Source organism: Phaseolus vulgaris, chromosome 11 (assembly GCF_000499845.2).
Source record: "Phaseolus vulgaris cultivar G19833 chromosome 11, P. vulgaris v2.0, whole genome shotgun sequence".
Taxonomy (NCBI): Eukaryota; Viridiplantae; Streptophyta; class Magnoliopsida; order Fabales; family Fabaceae; genus Phaseolus; species Phaseolus vulgaris.
In genome coordinates this window covers 5,917,600-5,945,139 of record NC_023749.2, presented here as the reverse complement: position 1 = coordinate 5,945,139, position 27,540 = coordinate 5,917,600, and the positions used below count along the sequence as shown (strand labels likewise).

Sequence of the window (27,540 nt, the reverse complement as noted above, 5' to 3'; positions counted from 1 at the left end):
TAGGAAATGTGAGTAGTGGATTTGATTATTACTGAGCAATTACCACTTTCTTCCACTTCCTTATAAGGAGTAGGTTCCACCCGTTGCATCCAAATAAATTTTTGACACATTTTGAACCCTCCTCCTTCACGCTCCATGTTCTTCTCCTACTCTCACCCATCTTAGTCCCTTTTCAATCACCATTGTACAACAACAACCACCATTGTTTCCTCCTTCTCGCACTTTCCAAAGCGTTCGAAGCAGAGACATGTCTCATTGTTATAAGATTTGAACATTTTTGTTTCTATTGCTTTCTTAATTTTTTTTTTATATTTTTGTATGAATCCTAAGCCCAGCTTTGTGGGCAAAATTTTTATGTTTGTGCTTTGATATATTAGATATTACATAAGTTGGAAGTTTGGTAATTTGTATTTAGTTTATTATTTTATTTTTTAAAATTTCTTTGCCATGGAAGATGTGGATTCAATTGATATGGTGATAGATTCTACAACTTCCAACATACAACCATTTGCATTATGTTTTGACATTATTTGCTAGTCCATTTTTTTAAAACCTTATATTTAATCTTGATAACCTTACAAAGTTCAAGATTACACCCAAATTAAATCAAAATTTAATATTCAAAGGCAATAAAATGAAAATATAAAAAAATTAACATAAAACCTTAATAAAACTATTATCAATGGTGCATTTAGATAATTTACATAAAATTATATGAATATATAAATAGTAAAAATAAAAAATGTGGATACACAGGCACGTGAGTGTCTGTGTTCCCGCTAGTGGATTATAATGTATATGGTAAAAATCAACAAAAATAATGAGATTGAACCAGATTTTGTTAGGTTTAGTCTTTTTCTTTTTATTTTGGGCCTAGAGTTTTGCAATAAGAGCAACCACAATGAAAGTGAAAGAGCAAAGACAAATCAATACCTTATATCTTAGTATTTCATTCTTCTCCTTTTCTTGAAGTGATTGAACAAACAATTTCATTATTTGAACAATCAATACCTTATATCTTAGTATTTCATTTGTTTAGTTTGTACTCCATTTTTTTCTTTTGTTAATTTTTTTTATAGGTTTGTTGACTTCCAAAAAAATAAAAATAAAAGTAAACGAAAATACAACTATCTAAAAACACCACAAAACTTACCTCAATCACTCACTTTCACCACCACCACTTGAAAATAAAGAAGAAACCATCACACTTTTCATCATATTGAAAAGAATATTATTGGAATTAGAAACAAAACATATGAAGGTGAAGAAGGATTTGTCAAGAGCAGATAATTAACACAACCTCATTAACTTTTAATGTTTGCTTTAGATTAAAAAGTGAATATGAAATTATTTAAGAAAGAACGAAAAGACTAATGTTGTTTGAATTGAGCTATATCGAGTGAAAAGTAAAATGGAAATTGTATGTAATTTGTGATTAATAGAATAAAATCTATAAATTGAAAGATCTTGATGAGAGTTGATTTCAAAGAGTTAATGTAATCCATTCGAAAATTTATTATATTTGATCCAATGAACTTTATTGTTCCTTTTTTCATCTTGGTTTCTTTTCTAACCAGAAAAATTGGTGAGTGGAATTTCAATGAGACACGTAATATTTTATTAACAAACACCTTTATTTTATATGGCTAAATTACTATGGGAGGTCAAGTGTGAGTCTACATTTAAAATCAGCTTAATTGAAACTTGGTTAACTGATATTGAATATAGTTTGAATTCGTAAAAAACAAATGAACCTACATTTGAATTAATTTGAATATAACCTTGATTAATTATTATTAAGTCAAATTTAACATCACAAAAGGTTAAGCAAAAACCAACATTTAAACAATTCAATTCGAACTTTGTTATTTGTTATGGAGTCTCCATATCGTAAAAGATTGAGTAGAATCCTACATTTAAACTATATCAATTTTGAATTGATTAATTATTGGACTGAATTTAAACTCATAAAAAATAAATATAATTATATATCTAAACCACACTAAGTATGAGTCATTACTTATCTACTTTCGTTGAATATACATTTATTTAAGTTTATAAAGGTTGAATTCGAGTCTATAATAATTCAATTTTGTTGAATAGTTGTTTGAACTTGTAAAATAATGAATAAAGATATTTTAAAAAATTAATTACAAGAATTTTGGTTCATAAAAATAAGCTTCTAATTAAAAGTTGACTAAGTTTGTTTATGAAAAATATGTTAAAATTTGTACATGTATATATGTCATTGAAAAAATATTTGTACACATATTATGGACAAGTAGATGAATTCATAAACATTGTTGTAGTCGTAAAAAATATTAAAAACGTAAATATGAAGTTTCAATACAAGAATAGAAGAAATAATAAAACCATCTCAAAGACAAAAAATAATATTCATTATAAAAAGAGTGATAGATGATGTTATATGATTTTTTTCCCATCTAGTGGTTATGCAAGTCAAACATAGTCAATTATGTTCTTAATCATGATCAATGTGTCGTGTCTTCATTGAAAAACTCAAACTTAGTTATTTTCTCATGTCGTTTGTAACCTTGAATATTATAAATGATAACTTTTTTTTTAGGTACATGCACCATAAATGCATACACAATAAGGTGAAGGAGTAAAGAGAGAGTTGTCCCCGAATCCATAAACTTTTTTCTCATTTTCTCACCCCAACTCTAGGGGCATCGCTCCCTCTCCCTTTCTTTTTCACATCCCTTTCCTTTAAATCACTGAATCCAAATGTGAATAATGTTTTTGGTTTATCTGTTTTCAAATTTGTGATTACATTACATGATTAGATCCAAACAGAGTATAAGAAGAGTGATTAAAATGACTAATTGTTTATTATTCATCTATGTAATTGAGTAATCTACATCCTCTCAATAAAGTTAGAAGGACAAAATTAGTTAAAGTCAATAACAATTTCACTAGGATTCAAAATAATTATCAAAATATTTCAATAGAGAAAAAGAATAAATAGGGACGTGATTTGGAAAAATCACCCTCAATTAGGAAAACCTTCCAAAGAATAGTGTTTCTCCATAAAAACTCTTAAACATTTTGACTAAAATTAAGGAAAAAATTGCAAATAAAAAATATACCACAAAAAGCACTTAAAATTCACAATTCAAAAAAGATGTTCCATGCATTAAAACAATAGTAGCAAAGCAAATAAATAGGAAAAAAACATAAGTAAACCCAATTCACCACAAGTTCAAGTAGAATTGGATTGAAACAAATAGAGCATTGCCCATTATAAACCAAAATAGACTTGATTCACTTAATCTCTTAGTTAAACTATTTCGAGTTGTTAAACGATTTTAAATTGAATGATCGACCCATTTTTATATTTTAAGAATTGAATACAAAATATGTAATATGTTCATCTTTAATACTTTGAATATTTTAGTTTCAATAGATATATCAATTTTTTTATAAAATTATAATTCCTCATGACTCCCTCTTTTAAAATTGATACATTAATACACCAAACTTCACCATTAAGAAATAAACCATGATTTTTATTTCTCCTTTTGTTTCTACTATGCTTTGGATAGGAAAGTACCTTGTATTCGGGTTTTCTAACCAAATTTTCTCTAGACTTCTAAAAATAAAAACTTTTCGTTGTGACGATACCATCATATTCTCTTTGCAATTTAAAGAGATGCTGATTGTAAAATTAAAAATTAAAAGTCTTCCAAAATTAAAAGGATTTAATATTATTTTTTCAAATTATAATGATAAAATATTAATATTTAAATTTAATAAAGAAATAAATTTACTTTTATTATCATGAAAATATAATATTTCAATGACGGGAGAAGAAAAAATTAGATAATTATATGTTTTTCATTTTGAAATAAAAATGGCAAAACGCATAACAATTTTATAATGGAAACAATTCAAGAATAGACAATATTATTAGAAGAGAATTAGTTCCTGAATTTGTTAGATTTTTTATGAGACATAAATACCTTTTATTAAAATAAATATTTATAAGGATAACTTTGATATGCAATCATCAATAGCCGCGCAAGACTAATTTTGGCGCCCAAGGAAAAATTGATAAATGAAAAGAAGAGAACCATCTAATTTTGGGGGAAAAGAAGAAAAAACATCTCAGCCGTTGAACAAAAATAAATATAGGCGCCCAAGGAAAACTGAAAAGCCAAAAGAACATCTCAGCCGTTGAACAACAGACTCATCAAAACGCCAGGTCATCAATCCGCGCCAAAGCCCAGTAGCCAATCAGAACCTCAAAACCTTTCCTTATATTTACAATCCTTGCAATCTCTTTTCATTCACACCTTCAATTGTTTTTCCCATTAAGCTTCTGGAATCCCAATTCTAAACCCTATTTTTCTTCAGAGCACCAAATTCTGCACTAGATATGGCACCAAAGGCAGAGAAGAAGCCAGCGGAGAAGAAGCCGGCGGAGGAGAAGAAGTCCACGGTTGGGGACAAGTCCCCGGCGGAGAAGAAGCCAAAGGCAGGAAAGAAGCTTCCGAAGGAGGGAGGAGCTGGTGGTGATAAGAAAAAGAAGAGAAACAAGAAGAATGTGGAGACATACAAGATCTACATCTTCAAGGTTCTGAAGCAGGTTCACCCTGACATTGGTATCTCGAGCAAGGCCATGGGCATCATGAACAGTTTCATCAACGACATATTCGAGAAACTTGCCCAGGAATCTTCTAGACTTGCCCGCTATAACAAGAAACCCACCATCACTTCAAGGGAAATCCAGACTGCGGTCAGACTTGTGTTGCCCGGAGAATTGGCCAAACATGCTGTCTCCGAGGGTACCAAGGCTGTTACTAAGTTCACTAGTTCTTGAACAATTTATCCTATTACTGATCTGTGTTCTTGGTCCCCCTATGTTGGTAGTTGTATCTAGTTGATCTAATGTTCTGTTCCTAGATATGTAGTTTTTAGTTCAATTTGAAGATATCAGATTGTGCACATCCTTTGTGTATTGAGATTGAATTGACCTATAGAAGTGTTCGTAATGAACTTTTGTCTACATGTTCTGCTATCTAACAACCATTGTTATCTGTTAGTTCATTTTGGCTTGGCTATGACAGGCTTTTTTACAAAATTGAAAATAATTGTCTTGCCTTGTTAAGTATTTGGACCTCATTAGTGCAATCTATTGCAAAATTTCTTTTTGTGCTTCATTATGGGAAGCTGAAGCTGTTGCTGATAGAATTGGTAATGGAACTTGAAATGTATGCCTGATCTTGGGTTATTATTATTATTTAAGCTTATAAATGCCGAAAACCGGATATTTCAACCTTGGTTACAGGAATTTGTATTCATAAAAAGGAACTTCTATTTAAAATTTGATCAAGTTTGTGTATGAAAGATATGTTAAAATCTGGTATTCAGAATGTGTAAAGGAATGAGAATATAAAGATAATCGGAAAGACTTTTTATACACACAAAAGTATGGGCCAGTGGATCACTCATAGATATGTTCATATGGGTCATAGTAAGCAACCTGAACCTGAAAGAGTTCAAGAAATTCAAAACAATAAACTATATTGTGAGTCTAGGTTATTTGGAGAGAATCTCTTTTACATAGGAATAATCCTGGGGAGAAAGTTATACAGAGGTAGTTTTTTTTATCATTTCCCTTTGACTGTGTTATCTCTATCTCCTAAAAAAAACTTAGAAGTAGGGAAAGCCAAATCAACAGCGGCTTGAGCAGGGTTGACCTTAATTTTCCAGAGTCTATTTAAAAGAATTATCAACATAACTATATAGAGAGATTACAGGGATGGAAGCTTTAGAAGGATTACCCTCAATGGAGGAAACCTCCCATGAAAGAAGAGTGTTAAGAACTGAACATTTTGACTGAAAGAATAAAATGATGAATAAGAAGTTTATCTCAAAATACGTAAGGTAAAATGCAAGTTTATGTAAAGGGTGGACCCATGAGCCATTTCGGCTGCCACAAATTTAAGTTGGTTGGGATAAAAAAGTTTAAGTTTTGTCGTTTATGAAAAAAAAAACTCAACTGACTTAACATGTCACATGAATGAGAACATGTTAAGTTGTTGCTGGTTGTCCCTTTTTTTAAAAAAAAAAAAATACAAAATGATGTTACATTCTCCTTTTGAATCTTAAATCTTTCAAATATATGAAATGCTTAATTTCTTTACGATTTTTATTTACATATATTTGACATTTTAATTATATTTGTATTATTTACTAATACATGCTCTTTAGCTAAGCGTGTATATTTTTGGGACAAAGAAGATATTTATAAAAACAATTATAAAACATAAACCAAATATACTATTTTTTTTTCTATTTTCATCATCTTAAAAAAGTTACACTTAATTTCTCTTTTAAAATTTTAAAAATATAAGTATCACTTTATATTTGGTATAGTCATTTTTATTATTTGACATATTTAAAAGTTTTGCTTAATTTACTAACCTGTTTGAAATTTTATTTTGTTTTGAAGTTTTTAAGAAAGATTAATCTATCTCTAAACAAGTTACATGGAAAATAAGTTAAGTTGAGAAAATTGTAAATCAAATTATAAAAATTGAAACCACTACTACTAAAAATATGACATAAACGTGAAAAATACTTAATTAAGTTTAACTTAATAATAACTAAATGTTTAACTTTGTATTGTACTTACTTTTATTTGTTGAACTAATGATCAAGATTTTTTTGTTCTCTTATATTTTAAACATGTGAATATATATTGAGAATGTGATTAATATCTTTGCGTGCTCAATCGGATTTAAATGAATAGTTCGAATAAAATATTTATAAAAAGTTAGTCGAATTTATTAATTTTGAACTATGTAATTTAAATAATATACTATTAATTTGAGTGATCATCTATAAAAGGTTGATGCTCAGTCGGTCGGGGTATTTGTTAATTGCACTTCGACGCTCAAGTAAGTATTTTGATTTAAGTGTATTCTAACATAATGCAAAAAACGTACCTTACTCCTTCATATGAAACTCTATTTATAGTATTGGTTTATAGACCCTAACCCTCATGGGCTACATGTTAATTATTAACTTATGCATAGTGATCCCTTAAAATCAGGGACATGTATCTTTTTAGTTAATCAAATTTATTTATCACGTTGAAGATATTTCTCGTATATTTCGGGATGTGTATTAACTCATTTAATATTGACACAACTGTTTTTTATTTATTGTATATCTTTATTCATATTGACTCCAACGGTCGGTCACCGAGACCGAGACTGGATTGTTCGACCTCAACCGGTACACAATTTATTTAAATAAGAAAAAAATCTATTTTTTAAAAAGACTATTTAGATACTACTATTTATGCATGTCATTACATTTTAATATTTTAAAAATAATAAATAAATAGAAAGTATTGATGTAATTACAGAATAAGCATTTTATTAGATATGGTGATAAAGGATTTGTTATATTATTTTATAAAATAGGAATGGATTTTCTTAATATTTACATCCATGAAAGTAAAAAGGAAAACGTTGATATATAATAGTCCTTTGTTTTGTGAAACTGAAGTTACCCTTTTAGGTTGGGTTCCTTTCAATCTTAAAATCTAGGTGTCCGAGAAGCGAAGAGAACATCTCAGCCGTTGATTAACGGGTTCATCAAACGCCAGGTCATCAATCCGCGCCAAAGTCCAGTAGCCAATCAGAACCCCAAAACCTTTCCCTATATTTACAATCCCTGCAAACTCACTTCATTCACACCTTCAATTGCTTTTTCATTTAGCTTTTGGAATCCCAATTCGAAACCCTAAATTTCTTCAGAGAACCAAATTCTGCTCTAGATATGGCACCAAAGGCAGAGAAGAAGCCAGCGGAGAAGAAGCCCGCGGAGGAGAAGAAGTCTACGGTTGGGGACAAGGCTCCGGCGGAGAAGAAGCCGAAGGCAGGAAAGAAGCTTCCGAAGGAGGCAGGAGCTGGTGGTGATAAGAAGAAGAAGAGAAACAAGAAGAGTGTGGAGACATACAAGATCTACATCTTCAAGGTTCTAAAGCAGGTTCACCCTGACATTGGTATCTCCAGCAAGGCCATGGGCATCATGAACAGTTTCATCAACGACATCTTTGAGAAGCTTGCTCAGGAATCTTCTAGACTTGCCCGCTACAACAAGAAACCCACCATCACTTCAAGGGAAATCCAAACTGCGGTCAGACTTGTGCTGCCTGGAGAATTGGCCAAACATGCTGTCTCAGAGGGTACCAAGGCTGTTACTAAGTTCACTAGTTCTTGAACAAGGTAGTTTGTTTGATCTATGGACTTGGTGCTTCTATGTTTGGTAGTTGTATCTAGTGGATCTATTGTTCTGTTCTCAGATTTGAATTCTTAGGTTTGTAGGTTTTTAGTTTAAATTGAAGATATCAGATTGTGCACATTTTTTGTGTATTGAGATTGAATTGACCTATATAGAAATGTTCTCAATGAACTTTTGTCTACATGTTCTGTTTTCTGACAACTATTTTTATCTGTTAGTTCATTTTAACTTGACAAAATTTTAAATAATTGTTTTTTTTTTAAAGTATTCCAACCTCGTTAGTGCAATCTTTTGCCAAATTGCTTGCTGTGCCACATTTAGGGAAGCTGTTCCTGATAGAAATGCTGTTTGATTTTTGACGTGTAAGTTTTAAAATCTGATATTCAGAAAGTGTAAAGAATGAACATATAAAGATCATCGAAAAGACTTTTTATACACAAAAGTATGGACGAATAGATCACTCATAGAAATGTTCGTATGGGTCATCATAAGCAATCAGTTCAACAAATTCAAAACAATAAAATATAGTGTGATGGTTTGACGTTTTGTAAGAAAGATTGATCTATCTCTAAACGAGTCACTTGGAAAAAAAAGTTAATGTGAGAAAATTGTAAAACAAATTATAAAAATTAAACCCTAAACACTTCTACTGAAAATTAACATGAAAAATACTTGAATTAAGTTTTATAAGATTTGCGTTTAATCTTTATAATAACGTAATTATCGGACTATTTTAAAATAATTTATTTAAATAAGACAAAAAAATTATCCTAAAAAAATATATTTAGATACTATTATTTGTGTATGTCATTACATTTTAATATTTTTAAAAATATTAAATAAATAGAAAGTTTTGATGTTATTACAAAACAAGCATTTTATTAGATATGGTGATAAAAAAATATCATTAACATACTTTAATAATAAAATTTACTTATAATTTCTTGAATTGAAGTTTTGGATTTTTTAACCAAAATTATCAATCACTGCTAAACCGTAATTGCAATAATAAATATTCTATCAAACCATCAAATTATCATAGATTACTATATTGATACAATTTATTTTCTTATTTATCATAATATCCTAGTTTCCATCATATTAATTTACAACAAAAAAATAAAATAGTTTCGTTTCAACTTTAAAAGATACAATGCAAATAAATATTGAATGCACTCCTTCTTCAAGAGCATGAAAGGAAAGCCTACCGTAAACTAAAAAAATAAAAGATTTTAATTAAGTTTATAAAAGCTTTTATTTTAATTGTAAAAAAAAAATATTGAATATTTATTATTAACTAGAATATCATGACCGTTTGGTTTTAAAATAAAATATTTCAAAATTTAAAAGTAAAAGAAAATTAAAACCTTAACCATCTTTATAAAATAATTTGATTTTATAAATTAAATACTAAAATAAAAATCAAATTATTATAAAATAACTTAAAACAACTACAACGTAGAATTAATTAAAAAATAAATTCAATAAGACAAAATTTTCAAAGAAAATTTATATAAAAAAATTAATTAAGTAAAAATTAAACCATAAATGTTATTTTCCCTTTTATCATATTATATTATGTTGCATGTGGAAAAAAAATCTGTATTTGGTTAAACAAAACAAATGAAAATATTTTCATATTCTCTCATGAATTTAAAAAAAAAATGTTAGCAATCAAATTAAAAAAAAAATCAATATTTTTTCCAAAATCCTAACATTTATTTTTTTAAAAGTAATTTACTTCTATCATCATCAAAATATAATGTATCTAAGATGTGTGAAGGAATATTAGATAATATATATTTTTGTAATGAAAACAATTAAAGAATAGGTAATATTGAAAGAAAAATAGTTATTGGATTTGTTATATTATTTTATAAAATAGGAATGAATTTTCTTAAAACAAATAATATTTACATCGATAAAAGGAAAAAGGGAAACTTTACTCCATTTTCTGACATGAAGTTTCCCTTTTAATGCTGTGTTCCTTTCAGGCTTAAAATTTAGGTGTCTAAGAAAAACCCGAGAAGCGAAAAGAACATCTCAGCCTTTGATCAATGGGCTCATCGAAACAATGCCAGCTCATCAATCCGCGCCTAAGTCCAGTGGCCAATCAGAATCCCAAAACGTTTCCCTATATTTACAATCTATGCAAACGCATTTCACTCATACCTTCAATTGCTTTTCCATTAACTTTAGGAATCCCAATTCGAAACCCTAATTTTCTACAGAGCACCAAATTCTGCACTAGACATGGCACCAAAGGCAGAGAAGAAGCCAGCAGAGAAGAAGCCTGCGGAGGAGAAGAAATCAACGGTGGGAGACAAGGCTCCGGCGGAGAAGAAGCCTAAGGCAGGAAAGAAGCTTCCGAAGGAAGGAGGAGCTGGTGGTGATAAGAAGAAGAAGAGAAACAAGAAGAGTGTGGAGACATACAAGATCTACATCTTTAAGGTTCTGAAGCAGGTTCACCCTGACATTGGTATCTCCAGCAAGGCCATGGGCATCATGAACAGTTTCATCAACGACATCTTCGAGAAACTTGCCCAGGAATCTTCTAGACTTGCCCGCTACAACAAGAAACCCACCATCACTTCAAGGGAAATCCAGACTGCGGTCAGACTCGTGCTGCCCGGAGAATTGGCCAAACATGCTGTGTCTGAGGGTACCAAGGCTGTTACAAAGTTCACTAGTTCTTGAACAAAACATCTTATTGCTGATCTGTGCCCTTGGTCCCTTTATGTTTTTAAGCTGTATTTAGTGGATCTAAGTTCTGTTCCTAGGTTTAAATCAGTAGGTTCAATTTTTTATGGTTTAAATTGAAGGAATAGGATTGGTCACATCCTTTTGTGTATTGAAATGACTAAATTGATGCTATAGAATCTTTTGAAATGAACTTGTGTCTGTATTTTCCATTTCCTTTTGACAAGCTTTATGATAAAAGTTGAAATAGTTGTGTAGATTTGTTCAAGTATTTGGACCTCATTGATTAGCGAATCTGGAATTTGATATATAACTCATTGCTTTTGTAGTTGGCCAAATTAAGATGTGTAAGTGATTGAGGTTGTTCATTCTCTTGAATTTTCTTTTCCCCTTAACTTTTGTGGCTTCATAGAAGAATGGTTGTTGTGCACCAGTAAATGCTGTAAAGTATATAAGTTAATCCTACACTCCACCTTCAACATGTTTTCGAGACTTCAGAAAACTTCACTATTTCTTCAATTTTTGAATCGCCATCCACTTTTTTCAAACTCTACAAACTGACCATGTATATAAGTTATGATAAATCTTTTATAAATCACTCACATTATGGAGTAAAGGATAAAATTATCAGACTTAAGGATATTTTGGAAAAGGCTAACAGATAGATTTTACTTATATTAACTCTTATGAAGTTATTAACGACATATATGAATCAACAATGAACTTTTATGGAGCTGAAGCCTTCATTTCTACAACACATAATAGTTAATCATGGATTCTCCACTTTGACATGTTTCAAACCAACTTTTGATGTAGGCCATAAACCAAGCACAGTTGCTATAATACATACACCAATCATAATAATAGTTAAAAAAAGTTAAAATAGATTTTCTACATTAAATAGATGCCAATTACTTTATGCACCATGAATTGTTTGCACCTTATGTTACTTGAAATGACAAAAATGCTTTTAGATAAGAGGGAGTACGAATTAAAATACATTTTACAAAAATAGGTTTCTAGATTTGTTTTCCCTGAACATTTTTCTGGATTCCAGAAATCATTTTTTGAAAATTTTGATTTGGGTATGTAGGCTTTGTATTCCAAAACTGTTTTTTTTAAGGAGATTTTGATTTCCCAATTTTATTTTGAAATTTCATTTCTGAAACACAAAAATTTACTTTTGAAATGAAGGATAAGTTTGAAAATAAAAACTGAATCCGGTGCAGACAGAAATCATTTGGTGCAAGGAATAATTAGGCTACAAAGATTAGGTGTAAGATGTAGTTAGTTTTTTTTGTCACATTCCAAAAATTAGTGTTCATTATTTATGTTTTATATACTAAAAAAACTACTTTTTGTAATTAACTCAATCTTTTTACATTGCCATACTTATTTGTTTAAGATATGAAGAAAGTGTCTCTTAATGAAAATGAAGACATGATGAAAAATAAGAATAAATGTGAGAAAGTTAGCTTTGGAAAGAAAGAGTTAAGAGGTGTTGAAAAAGTGGGAGAGTAAGCACATATAAGATGGGAAGTGAAAGAAGTAATCTTGTTCACAAATTTTTGAAACTAGAATATATATGGAGAACTTGATCCACTACTACAATCCTTAATTGATGATATTACAATCCTTAATTGATGATATTTAAAAAGGGAATGATATAAAATTTGAAATTTTAGAAAAAATAGAGTTGTATACTGGAACAAGGTTTCTGAATGAATATTTTTAAAAAAAAATCAAAATGAATCAATCTTATTCACAATTTCTCATTTTCTTTATTATTGTATATGTAAAATTATTTTTTTATTAATATTGGTGTATTTTATTAAAATTTACACTAAATAGTTATGAATATTTTTATTCAAAATTTACTTAATTTTTTTTATTTAATCGTTAGTGTTATGATTTTACGATATTCCATTCTTTTAAATCTATTTTATGTTATTATTACTACTTTATTCAATTTATGAATAATTCAATTTTTAAAATATCGTACTTTTATTCAAAAATATGGTGGAACCTTTCTTTTTATATTCCCATAAATTTTTATCTTTCCTTTATTTTGCCATTTTTGAAGTGGGTTTTCAAAACGTGAAAAACGAAGATAAAGTTAAATTTTTATGGAATGTAAAAACCAGTGACCAATGTGGTGTGATGGGGTATTGGGGTAGGTGAAATTCAGAACCAGTTGAAGCTCTTGAACTTAACCGGTGGAAATATAGCGTTTCTCCACTTACCATCGCCGCCTCTGCTGTTCGAAGAAAAAAAGGGTTTTGTTCATTTCTCCCATGTCTGTAAATCCTCAACATTATTCTCTCAAATCAACCTCTTAGATCGATGCAGAAAACCACTTTGAGCCACCATCGTGAGTGGATGTGGAGGAGGATACAGGGAGAAGGAATTGCAGGGTTCTTACTGACAAGTGCGGTAGGAGGCGAATTTGAGTTTGAATTGGTAATCTTATTCAATAATTGTTTGATTCTGATCATTAATTGCATTGGATTGATTATGCTTGGCTAATTAAACTTCCTTTAAAACTTTGGTGTTTGATAAAATACTAACTGCATCTATGTTTCTGTCTTTCTTTGAATTTTTTTTATTTTCTTTGTTATTATAATTTTGTGTATGTCTGTGGAAACACACATGTCTAAACTACTAAGGTAGCGTATTAAAGTTGGAGCAAACAAACACAATCTGTAAGGATTATACACGAGTCTAATTGTTTCAGTTAGAATGCTCAAAACCCTTAGTCTTAGTATACTCTTTTTTTTCTGCATCAAATTACTGATATGCTATTGTCGGTTTCATTGTTGCAAACCTGCGATTCCTTTCCCTCAATTCATTATTCACCATTTAAGATGATTATTCCTTATAGAATGAAAGTTATTTCACTCTGTTGTGATCTTGTTGTGTGATCTTGGATGTCTATTTGCATATGGTATGACAATTGGCATGGCAGTTTATGTCAATGTGTTGTTGCCATCAAGTTGAACCATGCAATACGAAACACACCAGAATGCTATGAACAGGTTAAGAACATGTTTGGTAGGTAGGAATATTCATTCAAATTACTACTTTTCATTCATTTTTCTGTTAAATGATTTAATTGGTACATTTTTCTTATGGACCAATTAGTCTACTTGGATTGCTTAATTATATTGAAGTCTAGTAAATAGTGGAACCCTATGTAATTGCTAATTTTTTTATGGATATTAACAAAACGAACATACATTTTTAATTGAGTTTATTTTAGCTGCAGGAATATACTTGCAGCTCAGATTAGAAGTAACACAGAGGACCAAGAAGCGAATTTGTAGTCCTCCTTTTCACTTAGTCGTCATAGCAGAAAGTATTTCATTTCGTAAGGAACATAATGGCTTAGTAGAACTGTATGTGAAAACAGCTTGTTGTATCTTTCCAAGTCTGCGAAAAACACTTTAATGTGTTTAAGATATCAATTGAAAGTTCACAGTTATGCAAATAAGCCGTGCATTAGCGAAAGGCAACCCTCTTCTTTTCCCCTTATCTAGATTTCTGTGTGTGCGTCATCATTCATCAGCCAACTTGTTTGTCGCAGGTTTTCTCTAACTTCTTTCATCTCTACTTTATTTTTAAAACCTAATATTAATTGCTCCATTTTAGAGTTCTGATAGTTCAGCTAAATGTTCAATTTTGACTGGGAGTTTTTTGGTTTTGTTTTGGAACGAAGGGCTTTCCTGGGATACCAATGAACCGATTCTGAGAGATGCCTTTGAGCAGCATGGTGAAATCATTGAAGGTTAAAACCTAAGATATTTTTCTCTTATTTTTGTTTCCAATTTGGTCATGCAACTATGCCGCAATTGCTCTGAAATCTTTTATTTTTCTTTTTGCAGTTAGAGTAATATGTGATCAAGTGACTGGGAAATCTAAAGGTTATGGATTGGTGCGGTTTGTTTCTGAAACTACAGCTGCTACAGCTCGCAAAGAAATGAATGGCCAGGTCTTTATTTTTTTCATTTCTCCTATTTGTTTAAGATGAATTCACTCTTTTATATCACAAACTTTGAAAATATGCGGACTTATTGGCCAAAGAAGTTTCCTTCTATGTCAACCGACATTGTTATTCATGGATCTTGTTCCTTATTCTTTCACAGATACTGGATGGCAGACGCATTCGGGTTAGTTATGCACACAAACGCTAGGGACCAAGTCTGTCAAACAATTCACTACACAGTTTATGGTTGCAGCATATTAACTTTCTCCTTTTGATACTTGAAGTCTATCTATACTCTAAGCTTTTAAGTTTAGTCATTCAATGTAGGTTTATTATTTAAGGGCGTTTTAGATTGCCTCAATTTGTTTTGATGATTTGAATGGTTGTTCTCGTGTTCCTTGACTTGAAATTGCTGTATATTTTTGTCATATTTCAAAAGTTTAAATTCTTTATTTTATTAATTAAATTTTTTGAGTGGTTATTAAAAAAATTGTTGGCTCAATCATTTAGTCTTCTTAATCTCACCTAATCCTCTGGACAGTGGTGTTAGACGAGTTGTGCAGAGCTTTTACTCCCACGTTTTGTTCTTTGTGAATTTCGGAGTTATTCTGGTTTTAAGATTTGTTAGTTCTGTTGTCCCATTATTATTAGAAAGAATGTTATATTCTGAGGACTTGTACATCATGCCCAAATTTCTTAGGACACTACAATTTTTTACGCCCGAGTTAATCTTATTTTTTCATAGATGTAAGTGTGTGGTTTTGGAAACTAGTAACAAAAATATTAATATAAGATCATTGAGATTATATAACTTGCGGCTCCGTGCGTCTCCTGTTTGATTTTATTTTCTGCCGTAAAATGTTACTGGTAACCAAATGATAAGGACGGTGCACTAGCAGTAACAGTTTTAAACTCACATTTAGTTTCCCATTCTATTTTCATATGCACTTAAAATCGATTAAGCTATTCAGCTAATAATCATTATAATAGGTAACTTTGTTTCTTAATATATTTTGATCATTACATGAATTGGCCGATGTTAGAAAATGGAATGATTATTTTCTGTTGTCACTGAGTGACAAGCAAGAAGACTAAATTTCTTTTAATTACAAATTCTAATGCAAATAAATAGCACTTCACCTTCAAACCAAACTAAACATGTACAATAATTGAATTCCTAGACTAGTTTATGAAATTATACAAACAAATAATTAAGATGCTAACAAACTTAATCCCCGATGGTTCTGCATCCAATATCTTAAGATAAAATAGGCGGAACTCGTTTTGTAAAATTAAGAATTAATCGAAACTTTTTTAACAGTGTGAATTGATATAAGAATCATTCTCTTTGGAAACATCATCCCATAAACCTAATAAATTGTAGAACATGTAGACAGGAGTTGATTTCAAAGGCTATAGGATTAATAAAATCATTTCAATACACAAAGGATGTCACAATCCCATTTCTTCAATTTGAACTAAAACCTAACTAAAAAAATCTAGGAACAGAACATTAGATCCACCAGATACAGTCAACAAACATAGGGGACCAAGAACACAGGTCAGGAAAACAGACAATTTGTTCAAGAACTAGTGAACTTTGTAACAGCCTTGGTACCCTCAGACACAGCATGTTTGGCCAATTCTCCGGGCAGCACAAGTCTGACCGCAGTCTGAATTTCTCGTGAAGTGATGGTTGGTTTCTTGTTGTAGCGGGCAAGCCTAGAAGATTCCTGGGCAAGCTTCTCGAAAATGTCGTTGATGAAACTGTTCATGATGCCCATGGCCTTGCTGGAGATTCCAATATCAGGGTGAACCTGCTTCAGAACCTTGAAGATGTAGATCTTGTATGTCTCCACGCTCTTCTTGTTTCTCTTCTTCTTCTTATCACCACCAGCTCCTCCTTCCTTCGGAAGCTTCTTTCCTGCCTTCGGCTTCTTCTCCGCCGGAGCCTTGTCTGCGACGGTTGACTTCTTCTCCTCCGCGGGCTTCTTCTCCGCTGGCTTCTTCTCTGCCTTTGGTGCCATATCTAGTGCAGAATTTGGTTCTCTGAAGAAAAATAGGGTTTCGAATTGGGATTCCAAAAGCTAAATGGAAAAGCAATTGAAGAAGTGAATGATGAGAGCGTGCAAGGATTGTTAATATAGGAAAAAGTTTTGACCTTCTTATTGGCTACTGGGCTTTAGTGCGGATCGATGAGCTGGCGCTTTGATGAGCCTGTTGATGAACGGCTGAGATTCGCTTCTCAGTTTTCCTTTGGCGCCTAAATTTATTCTTGCTGGCGGCTACTACCTTTCAGTATTAAAAAAAACAAGACAATTTTACAAAGGAAAGGAAACACTTCCATATATCACAAAACAAACGAGTGCATATCAAAGTTATTCTTTTAATGTATCTATGTAAATATTATTTGTTTTAAGAAAATTCATTACTCTATAATAAAACAATATAACAAATCAAATAACTATTTTTCATTCAATATTCCCTATTGAATTATTTCCACTATACAATTGTTACGCGTTTAACAATTTTTATTTCAAAATCAAAAATATATTATCAAATTGCTATTTTATCCCCTCTTTAAAATATTTTATATTAACAATGATAAAAGTAGTTTATTTTATTTTTTAACTTAAATATTAAGAAATCCTCATTGTGATTTTAAAAGATAATATGAAATTATTTATATTTTGGGATGAGGATTGATTTCTAATTTAATTGTCAGCATGTAGATTGGTGAGGGAAGGGGTTTATTTCGTTGTATAAGTCAACCATAAAAAAATATAACTCTGATTATACTTGTTATAGTTTCTTTTATTGTTTCACGTATTTAAAAGTTTTGCTAAATTTATTCATTTATTTAAATATTCATTTTGGTAACAAAAATTTTAAAAAAAATGTTTCACTATTAATTTAATGTGATAAAGTTCTTTATAAATGTGTACAAGTGTTTATAATACTTAAATTAAGTTTTATAGAATTTGAGTTTAATTTTCAATAAATCATTCTATGATGTCAAAATGGGATACCTAACTCCAAAGTATTGTAAATTAAGTTTTGTAAATTATTTTTTGTACCATTAAATAATTATTTTAAAAAAATAAGTTACTTAACATTGTTGGAACATGAAAAGTTGTCATAAAAATAATATTATCTAAATATACACAAATTTACTGTTATATTTAAAATAATTTTAAAAAATAATTTATTTATGCATTTTAGGTGATTGTAATTAAAACATTATTTTTTGGAACTATATGAGAACTGACTTTTGAAAAAAAAAATACAAATTATGTAAATCTGTCAAAAAAAATACAAAATTATTATAAAATAATTGTGTTTGCATTAAAAATAATATTTTGATATTCATAATTGTATGATAATATAGATTGTAAAGATGGAAAATTATCAATATATATGTGAAAATTTTAAATTATTATATAAGAATAAATAATTTAAATACTCGCAATTTTATAAATATAATTAAAAAAAGTTGTATTGAATTTAAATAATTTATTTTTTTTATAATAGTAATGAACTCAATATTTACACATGCCACTGGAAAAAAATAACCATTTTCATGAAAAAAAACATAAACACAAATCCAACAACATGTAACATATATCATGAGAATAATAGATTATGTCTAATTTATAACATACTACATAATTGATTATGTCTTCAAAACTAATGAATGGTCAATTATGCCTCGTTTATAACATACTGATAAAAAAAATTAAATTTGAATATTGGAATTTTTTAAAAAATATTTGAATTTCATAATATAATTATTTTTTTATTAATTTATATAATATATTTATAATGAAATAAATATATTTTATATTTTTATTTTGTAATATAATTAATATATTTTAGAAAGTAATTTTAAATTATTTAAATTATTTTTTATTATATATGATTGTTAATCAAATATAAAACATAACACTAAAATATTTATATTTTATTTTATTTTTTAGAATTGAAAATTATGTAAATTTATTTATCTTTTTATTTTTTAAATTTGATTATGTTTTAAAAATTAGAAAATGAACTCGTAAATTGTTGGGACAAATAATTAAAAGGCACACATGTAATATAATCATGCCACGTGGCTTTGTCTTAATTCTTTTATCCTTTATAAATCTTTGCAAAAGGGGAGAATAACTGAAATAATATTTTATGTTTTATTCAATCTGTCTTTCATCTATAGCAATGATACATATATATAACCATAGTATTAGAACCGTACATAACCGATTCTTTTTCTAACATAACATCTGTAATTAAGACTAATTATAGACCCATTAATAGTGATTATATTCCTATAATTAAGTCTAATTATAGACTCATTAATAGTGATTATATTCCTGTAATTAAGTCTAATAATGATTTTGTCCGGTAATACCTCCCCTCAAGTTGGAGCATGTAAGTCTTGAATGCCCAACTTGACCAAGATGGCTCCAAACTTTTTAGCACCGAGAGCTTTGGTGAAAAGGTCAGCTAGTTGTGTATGTGTGGGCACATATGATGGAAGAAGGCGCTTGTGAATGATTTCATCTCGAACAAGGTGGCAGTCAACTTCAATGTGTTTGGTGCGTTCGTGGAAGACTGGGTTTTTAGCAATGTGAAGTGTTGCTTGACTATCACAATAAAGACGAATTGGGTCAGGATGAGGAACATGTAGAGAAGCGAGAATGTCTTTAATCCACTTTAATTCTCGGGTGGTCTTAGCCATTAATCGATATTCAGCCTCAGCAGAGGAGGCAGAAACCGTTTGTTGTTTCTGGGTTTTCCAAGAGATTGGGGAAGTGCCGAGTTGAATAAACCATCCGGTGAGAGATTTCCGTGTCAGTGGACAACTTGCCCAATCAGAATCACACCACCCAAAGAGTTGTAAGTTGTTCTCTCGAGGTAGGAGTATTCCTTGTCCAGGATGCCCCTTTAAATATCGAACAACACGAAGAGCAGCTTGCCAATGCTCGGAGCGTGGATTTTGCATAAATTGAGATAAAGCTTGGACACTGTAGGCAAGGTCAGGTCGAGTGAAACACAGATAAATTAACCTCCCAACAAGTCTACGATAAGTAGTCGGGTCAGAAAGAAAAGAACCAGTAGCGGAGCTCAATTTGTGATTTTCTTCACATGGTGTAGTGGCAGGCTTCGCACCCAACAATCCGACTTCAGTAATGATATCTAAGGCATATTTCCTCTGACAAAGGAAGATTCCGTTGGGGGAGCGAGCAACTTCAACCCCCAAGAAGTACTTGAGGCGGCCTAAATCTTTCATATGAAAGCATTGATTTAAGTAGCCTTTAAAACATTGGATGGCAGTACCATTATTCTCTGCAATCAAAGATCATCAACGTAGACTAGCACAACCAACTGTATGTCATTATTATTGAGAGTAAATAGGGAATGATCCTTCGGGGATTGTTGGAAGCCGTAACGAGTGAGAGAAGAAGATAGTTTAGCAAACCAACACCTGGGGCCTGTCGGAGGCCATATAGAGACTTTTGAAGCTTGCACACTGCCCCTGGTTGAGATTATTGGAAGCTAGGAGGGAGTTTCATATAAACCTCATCATCAAGATCACCATGGAGAAACGCATTGTGAACGTCCATCTGATGAAGCTCCCAATCTTTTGCGGCTGCTACTGCTAGAGTTGTGCGAATGGTTACCGTCTTTACGACAGGAGAAAACGTCTCGTTGTAATCCAAACCCTCCACTTGATGATTGCCAAGAATTACCAATCGAGCCTTGAATCTTTCAATTGTTCCATCCGAGTTGTATTTGATTTTGTAGATCCATTTACACCCAAGTGCCTTATTTTCAGGAGGGAGAGCGGTGAGTTTCCAGGTGTCATTGAGTTCGAGAGCATGAATCTCCTGTGCCATAGCATCATGCCACCGGGGTTCTCAGACCGCTTGAGAAAAGAACAGGGGTTCCTGCTCGGTGTGTAAAGAGGCAAGAAAACTTTGATGATGTTTAGAAAAGGAATCACAATTCACAAAATCATGTATAGGATACGAAATAACTGAGGATTCTGTTGAAGGAGGTGACGGAACATAGGGGCTTGACGGTATCGTGGTGGCTGCGACAAAATCGCGTAACCGTACGGAAGGCAGCTTCGCGCGATGCCCTCTCCCAAGGGGAACCACGACCGTCAGCGGTGGTGAAGAAACCGACGGCGCCGTCTCCGTCGGACGCGGCGGTGGATCCCCGGGTAGCGTCGAGGCTTCTATGCACGGATCAGAGTCGTTGATAGTGTGGTCGAAGTCATCTGTGAGGGTAGCATCCTCCTTGGCTGGGATGGGAGATGCAATGGGTTGGTTGACGATGCATTCATCTAGGTTTAAGGAGGCAACTTCATGAAGAAAATGTGGGTCCGTTTCAGTTTCTAAAGAGTTGGCAATAATTGGGTTTTTCAATGGTGGTGCAGTGTCCATCTTTTTGGCTTCAAAATATGGAAATTTATTTTCGAAAAAATGTACATCACGAGAGACAAAGAAAGTTTCTGTTTCTAAATCAAATAATTTCCATCCTTTTTGGCCATATGGATACCCGACAAACACACATTTTCGGCTACGACTATCAAATTTATCCCGCTGTCTATTTTGATTATGAGCATGACATAATGAACCAAATACTCGTAAGTACGCGTAACTGGGTACACATCCATGGATCACTTCATAAGGGGTTTTTCCTTTTAGAATGGAGGATGGTGTGAGATTGATTAAGTAGCCTGCAGTCAAAACGCATTCCCCCCAAAATTTAATGGGAAAATTGCCTTGAAACCGTAATGACCGAGCAACATTCAGAATATGCCGATGCTTGCGTTCGACGCGTTCATTTTGTTGCGGGGTCCCGACACAGGAAGTTCGGTGAAGGATACCTTGTTGAATGAAATATTGTTTTAGACACATGAATTCGGTTCCATTGTCAGAGCGAACCATTTTAACACATTTGTTGTATTGCCTCTCAACGAGTGTGAAATTTTTTTTCAAAGTCACTGATACCTCTGTTTTTTCTTTTAACAAATAGATCCAAACTGCCCGTGAACAATCATCCACAATTGTCAAAAAATATGAAGCACCACAGGATGAAGGAGTTTTATAAGGACCCCATAAGTCACAATGAATTAAATCAAAAATATTCAAAGCTTGATGCGCACTTAAGAAAAACTTATCTCTCGTTTGTTTCGATTTTTCACAAACTTCACAAACTTTATTCAACTCATCACGAGTACATTTCCCACTTATATCAAGAAGCATTTGCACAATCTTAAATGACGGATGTCCTAATCTTTGGTGCCAAAGTGCTAGTTGATTTTCCATCTTGACATGACATGCTTGAGTCTTCCGTACCCCACGATACCAATAAAGCCCATCTTTCCGTTCACCTGCTCCAATCAGCGTCCTCGAAGTGCGGTCCTGTATAATACACAATTTATCAGTGAATGTTACAACACAATTTTCTTCATCCGTCAATTGAGGTACTGAAAGTAAATTGCATTTTAATTTGGGAACATAAAGGACATTTTTCAATTCAAGTCCTTCTTCAAGAGTCACTGTTCCCTGTTCGCAAGCTAAAACACGTTCACCATCGGGTAACCCCACGGGGCACCCTTGTATAGTTTCATTTTCACTCAAATTTTCCAGTGACCCGGTCATATGGTTTGATGTCCCACTGTCAATAATCCACAAATCCCAAATGCTCTTACCAGTCATTTTCTATGATTCATTTGATTTTTGTTTGCTGATCATATCAACCAGTACCTTCCATTGTTCATTGGTCAGACCTGCCATCTCAAGTTTCTTGTCGTCATTGTTGGCTTGACTGTTGCTTCCACTAGCGTGTGCCACATTTGCACGTGTCGGGTTACCTTTGTTTCGCATCCCTTGGCGTCCCCTGCCGTTCCATTTGCCTTCACTTTTTGGTCTGTCACCCCACCATTCGGGATATCCGATCAATTGGAAGCATCCCTTCATGTCGTGACCATTTTTACCGCAATGACTGCACGTCATTAATTTTTCTACCATATCTCCACGCCCTTTTTCTTTGTAGTTGGCCTGCATCGCGAGACCCACGACCAACCCCCTTTCTTCCGTTGATTTGGCCATCATTCTCACTCTTTCTTCTTGTACCAACATAGCATATACGCGGTTCAGAGACGGCAATGGGTCTGAGGCCAGAATGTTTGATCTTACTGTCCCGTAGCTTGCGTCATCCAACCCCATAAGGAGTTGATGAACCTTCTCCTCCTCCCTTCATTTTTCCAACTGAGCACCAATCTCACACTTCCATCCACCACACGTACAAGATGGAATTTTGTCACTGTTAGCAAGCTCATCCCAAAGGACCTTCAATTTTCCAAAGTAAGTTGCCACCACCATTCCCTCCTGTTTGCATCTTGACAAGTCCGACCTTAGTTGTTGAATTCTAGGTCCATTCACGACCGATAATCTTTCTTTAATGTCTTCCCACAAGTTATGTGCAGTCTCAGCATATGCTACTGTGGATCGTAAGCTTTGTTCAATGTTTAGAATCCAAGAGACAATCATGAACTGCACGGTCCACCAATCTTCAAGGTCGGGTGCCTCATCCTCTGGTTGGATATGTGTTCCATCAATGAAGCCCCATTTTCTCCGGGCACGAAGCGAGATCTTTACTGCTCTTGCCCATTCGTCGTAATTTTCTCCGCGCAATTGGACTTGCGTGATTATGTTTCCGGGATTGTCACTCGCGTTGAGATCATATGGCGAGTAGGTCTTCTTAGCACCTCCTCCTTCGTGCTCTGCTTTGTTGGCATTATTCTTTTCTGGTGCAGCTGCCATGGTTGTGCACCGTTGCCTTTGCTTTGTGTTTGTCGGGTATCAGAGTTTTGTGCTCTGATACCATGAAAGAATATTTTATGTTTTATTCAATCTGTCTTTCATCTATAGCAATGATACATATATATATAACCATAGCATTAGAACCGTACATAACCTTCTTTTTCTAACATAACATCTATAATTAAGACTAATTATAGACCAATTAATAGTGATTATATTCCTATAATTAAGTCTAATTATAGACTCATTAATAGTGATTATATTCCTGTAATTAAGTCTAATAATGATTTTGTCTGGTAATAAGAACCACTTTACCTCATCCCTCCACTTTCACGCATCAACAATACACCACCTTATCAAAACATCATGTAAATGGATGAATTGTCCTATCTCTTAGAGTCCTTTAGCACTCTTTGTTAGAGTCTTTTAGCCACTCTTTGTTTCCGGGTGTGACTAAGGATGAGGGAGGGGCGGACGGTGGAATTCATGTTTTAATTGGTTTATTTAAAGGTGTGAGCGCAGATGGGAGAGCATAATGTGAAGTTTTTTTCCTCTTCACAAAAGTGAGAAGATTTGAGAGGATTACACGTGACAAAGACCATTGACTTAACATTTTACTTTCCTATCCTTTATGCACATGTGAATGAGTTTATTGTGGTGCAGTTATGAGTCAATGACTTTTCTTTTCATTAGACTCTCTAATGCTACCTTGCAGAAGAATCTTTACCAAAATGGTAGACTCATGAATGTGAAACTAAAGTTGTGTTTGCTATAAATGAGATTAGGTTTGATTGTTGTGTTGTGCCCAGAACAAGAAAACGAGAGAGAATTAGTTTGAGCAAGGTAAAACTCACTGTTTTGTGCACTGGTTTGTCTCCATTTTTTTCCAAAATCGATTTTTCTATCATTGTAGATGATTTAGAATCGATTTTCCTATCTTTGTATATGATGTAAAATCGTTTTTTTCATACGGTAAATCGATTTTAAATTTTTCCTAAAGATGCAGAATCGATTATGTGGTTTTTATAATTAATATAGGAAAATATATTTTTTTAATAGGTCATGTTTTTTAGTTTTCAGTGAATTAACTTAATTAAAGTTGATTTATTAGTATAGTAGACTATAAGAAAAGGGTGACTATTATAGTAGGTGTGGATTATAAATTGTGTTGGTAATGCATATTCTCATTAATAAGTAATGGAACACTTTAAATTTTCTAAAAGAAACATATTTATGATTTCAAATATGTTATTATAAAAGAAAATTAATATATATTATATATGTTGCAACTTTTATTGGTGGTTATTCATTGAACAGAAACACAGTTCAAAAAAATATTCTTAAATGGAAAAGGATTTTTTTACATATAAATTAATATTTTATATTTTAGTCTTAGAATTGGTGTGTTATTTAGTGTTTAGTTTTGATTAAATAATTATGTACTTTAGTGGAATCAATTTGGGTATCTATTATTTTAAATTAATATTGGAATTTATTTGGTAGGCAAATGTAGGTATGATCAGGTTGATTATATATATTTTCTATTACAAGTTGGAAAACATAAAAAATATAAGCATCATTAAATAACCTCACATGCTAAGTTAGCTATAACATAAACTAATGTAGTATAAAAGATCACTCTATATCAATTCACTTCATAATCAGTGCATAAGGGTTTCCGAATGCAAAAATAAACAATTTCGTGCTATTTTGACATATTATAAGGTACATAGAATCTTTGTTGTCACGTTAACCAATGTTATACGTTCCACTTTTTTCATTGATACCATATACATTAGGTTTATAAACAGTATATAGAAAGTTGAAAATAATTAAGGTTAAAATTATTTTTTCTAGTAGTATCTGCGAAACCATTTATCAACATTGATTTGACCAAAAAATGAAATTATCAAAATTCGAGTAGCTTTGCTAATAATCTCACTTTGTCTTCTCTTGTTAAATGATGGAGAATCACAATAGAATCATAATAAAAGACCAATTTTTAAAATCAAATATTTTATTGGACAGAAGATTATGCATAAGTATAGCGAGATATAATTTAAATTGATAATAAGTCATGTTAATTAATAGTTTTAATATTTATTTGTAACATTGTCAAATTATTTGTTACATGATTACTACCAAATCATTATTATGATATAAACAAGTATAATTATGGTCAGATAATTCTAAGTAATTTTTTAACAAATTTAATAGTAAAATCAGTGTTCATAATTTATCTAAAGGTGAGAAAAGTTAGCAATAATAGTAAAAATAAAATAAGGGTTAAGATTGTTTAATATAAAATATATAAGAGATTAAAATAATAAATAAATAGTGGTTGATCCCAAGTTCTTCCACCGTGAAATTCTTCACAAGTTATCTCAAAGATGAGTCATTTCTCAATCCTCAAACAAAACTGAACCAGATTGAACATGCATCAATTTAATTCAATTGAAGTTCATCAATAAAACATACGTTTATTGGTTTAATCAACTTTATTCCCTGCGTATATTCCATGAAAATGTTTATCTCCTTTAAGAGAACATATTTATTCACACTCAATAACTTTAATCATAAATTATTGGACTATAATAATAAATAAATCCATTGTTTTAATTTGAAGTCATATAATTGGGTTTATTTGGACCTTAACTATTTTTTTGTGTTTTTTAGATTATGGACCAAATATATAAAAGTCAAGTTGATTCTTTAAATCAAAAGAGAAAACAAAATATGAGGAAAATAATGAAAAAATAAGGAAAAAATAAAATCTACAATAACTTAAAAACAGAATTGGAAGCAAATATTTTGCACCAGAAAAGAAGTATAGAAAGTTGGAAATTGAAAAACGGTTAACAAAATATAAACCATAACAGTTTCCCAAGATCCTTTGAGCATAAAAACCTATAAAAAAACACAAACTTCAAAGTTGAAAGGAAAAGCTTCATATGATTTTTTTCTTAGTTTTTTTTTGTAATTATTTTGTTTCACCTTCGCATGTAAGACTATACTTTTTTTTTTGTTTCCTTTGTAATTCCCCGGTTTGAGTTTTGAGGTTTTGATCCATAAAAGTTTTATTTTTTTAATTTTCTGTAACAATTATTTTTATCTTTTAATCTACTGAAAACTGTTTTTTTAGAGGTCATACTTGAACGCATGATTAAGAGTTTTTCTTATTTTAAACTTTAGTTCACTGCACCCTTAAATCTAAATAATTGATCAACACTCCATAATTTTTAGCTAAAATTTATCCTTTTTAAACCTAATTACATCATTTGAGGGGCTATGAATTAATTATCATCGCTGTAAGACTTTGAGGTCAGACAATGTTGGACCCATTAAAGAGAATATCAACTTATATTCTTAGCGATTTGGTGATGTTTGAATATGATGAATAACTCCAACACAAGTCAGATTAATAATTTAATATGATGGTACAACCATCTATATAAATAGATAATGTTCTTTTTCATTTGTTAGATTGTGGTTTTCTATCGAAGAATAATGTATTTTTCTCTCTAAACCAATAATTTTCTAGACTTTTAGAACCAAATAAAAGCTTCTTTAATCATAATATCACTATATTTTATTCCTAATCTGAAAAGATGTTGACTATAAATTTAATTATAAACAATCAATTAGAATGATTTAATATTTATGATCACCAAAATATAATATTTCAAAGATGAGAGAAGGATGACATTTGATTTTTTTTTAATTTTGAAAAAAAATTGTTAAATG

General features: G+C 31.5%; 4 protein-coding genes across 5 annotated transcripts; 3 read left to right on the top strand and 1 right to left on the bottom strand.

Annotated features, from left to right (window-relative positions):
* Positions 1–4,297: 4,297 nt before the first annotated feature.
* LOC137822869 (probable histone H2B.1) lies at positions 4,298–8,461 on the top strand. Its single transcript, XM_068627919.1, has 2 exons — positions 4,298–4,836; positions 7,830–8,461. Exons 1-2 carry the CDS (start codon positions 4,400–4,402, stop codon positions 8,257–8,259), a joined length of 867 nt encoding a protein of 288 aa, XP_068484020.1. The 5' UTR covers positions 4,298–4,399; the 3' UTR covers positions 8,260–8,461.
* Positions 8,462–10,429: 1,968 nt separating this feature from the next.
* Positions 10,430–11,173, top strand: LOC137822548 (probable histone H2B.1). Its single transcript, XM_068627486.1, has one exon. The coding sequence runs from the start codon at positions 10,534–10,536 to the stop codon at positions 10,975–10,977; it is 444 nt and encodes a 147-aa protein (XP_068483587.1). The 5' UTR covers positions 10,430–10,533; the 3' UTR covers positions 10,978–11,173.
* Positions 11,174–13,059: 1,886 nt separating this feature from the next.
* On the top strand, positions 13,060–15,428 carry LOC137822636 (glycine-rich RNA-binding protein 4, mitochondrial-like). 2 transcript variants are annotated; one of them, XM_068627599.1, is made up of 5 exons: positions 13,060–13,440; positions 14,246–14,563; positions 14,696–14,764; positions 14,862–14,968; positions 15,123–15,428. In XM_068627599.1, exons 2-5 carry the CDS (start codon positions 14,461–14,463, stop codon positions 15,168–15,170), a joined length of 327 nt encoding a protein of 108 aa, XP_068483700.1. In that variant the 5' UTR covers positions 13,060–13,440; positions 14,246–14,460; the 3' UTR covers positions 15,171–15,428. The 2 variants fall into 2 exon arrangements, with proteins under 2 accessions (XP_068483700.1, XP_068483766.1); XM_068627665.1 differs by having other exon boundaries at positions 13,124–13,440; positions 14,240–14,563.
* Positions 15,429–16,362: 934 nt separating this feature from the next.
* On the bottom strand, positions 16,363–17,087 carry LOC137822465 (probable histone H2B.1). The gene has a single exon (XM_068627378.1). It carries the CDS (start codon positions 16,987–16,989, stop codon positions 16,546–16,548), a length of 444 nt encoding a protein of 147 aa, XP_068483479.1. The 5' UTR covers positions 16,990–17,087; the 3' UTR covers positions 16,363–16,545.
* Between the last annotated feature and the right edge of the window lie 10,453 nt (positions 17,088–27,540).

Bases quoted from the DNA above. Each gene is read 5' to 3' on its own strand.
- LOC137822869 (XM_068627919.1), top strand. From the start codon at position 4,400: ATGGCACCAAAGGCAGAGAAGAAGCCAGCGGAGAAGAAGCCGGCGGAG. The intron at 4,837-7,829 runs TTCTTGAACAAT...GGCACCAAAGGC, and splicing joins GCTGTTACTAAGTTCACTAG to AGAGAAGAAGCCAGCGGAGA.
- LOC137822548 (XM_068627486.1), top strand. From the start codon at position 10,534: ATGGCACCAAAGGCAGAGAAGAAGCCAGCAGAGAAGAAGCCTGCGGAG.
- LOC137822636 (XM_068627599.1), top strand. From the start codon at position 14,461: ATGCAAATAAGCCGTGCATTAGCGAAAGGCAACCCTCTTCTTTTCCCC. The intron at 14,765-14,861 runs GTTAAAACCTAA...TTCTTTTTGCAG, and splicing joins GCATGGTGAAATCATTGAAG to TTAGAGTAATATGTGATCAA. The intron at 14,969-15,122 runs GTCTTTATTTTT...ATTCTTTCACAG, and splicing joins GCAAAGAAATGAATGGCCAG to ATACTGGATGGCAGACGCAT.
- LOC137822465 (XM_068627378.1), bottom strand. From the start codon at position 16,989: ATGGCACCAAAGGCAGAGAAGAAGCCAGCGGAGAAGAAGCCCGCGGAG.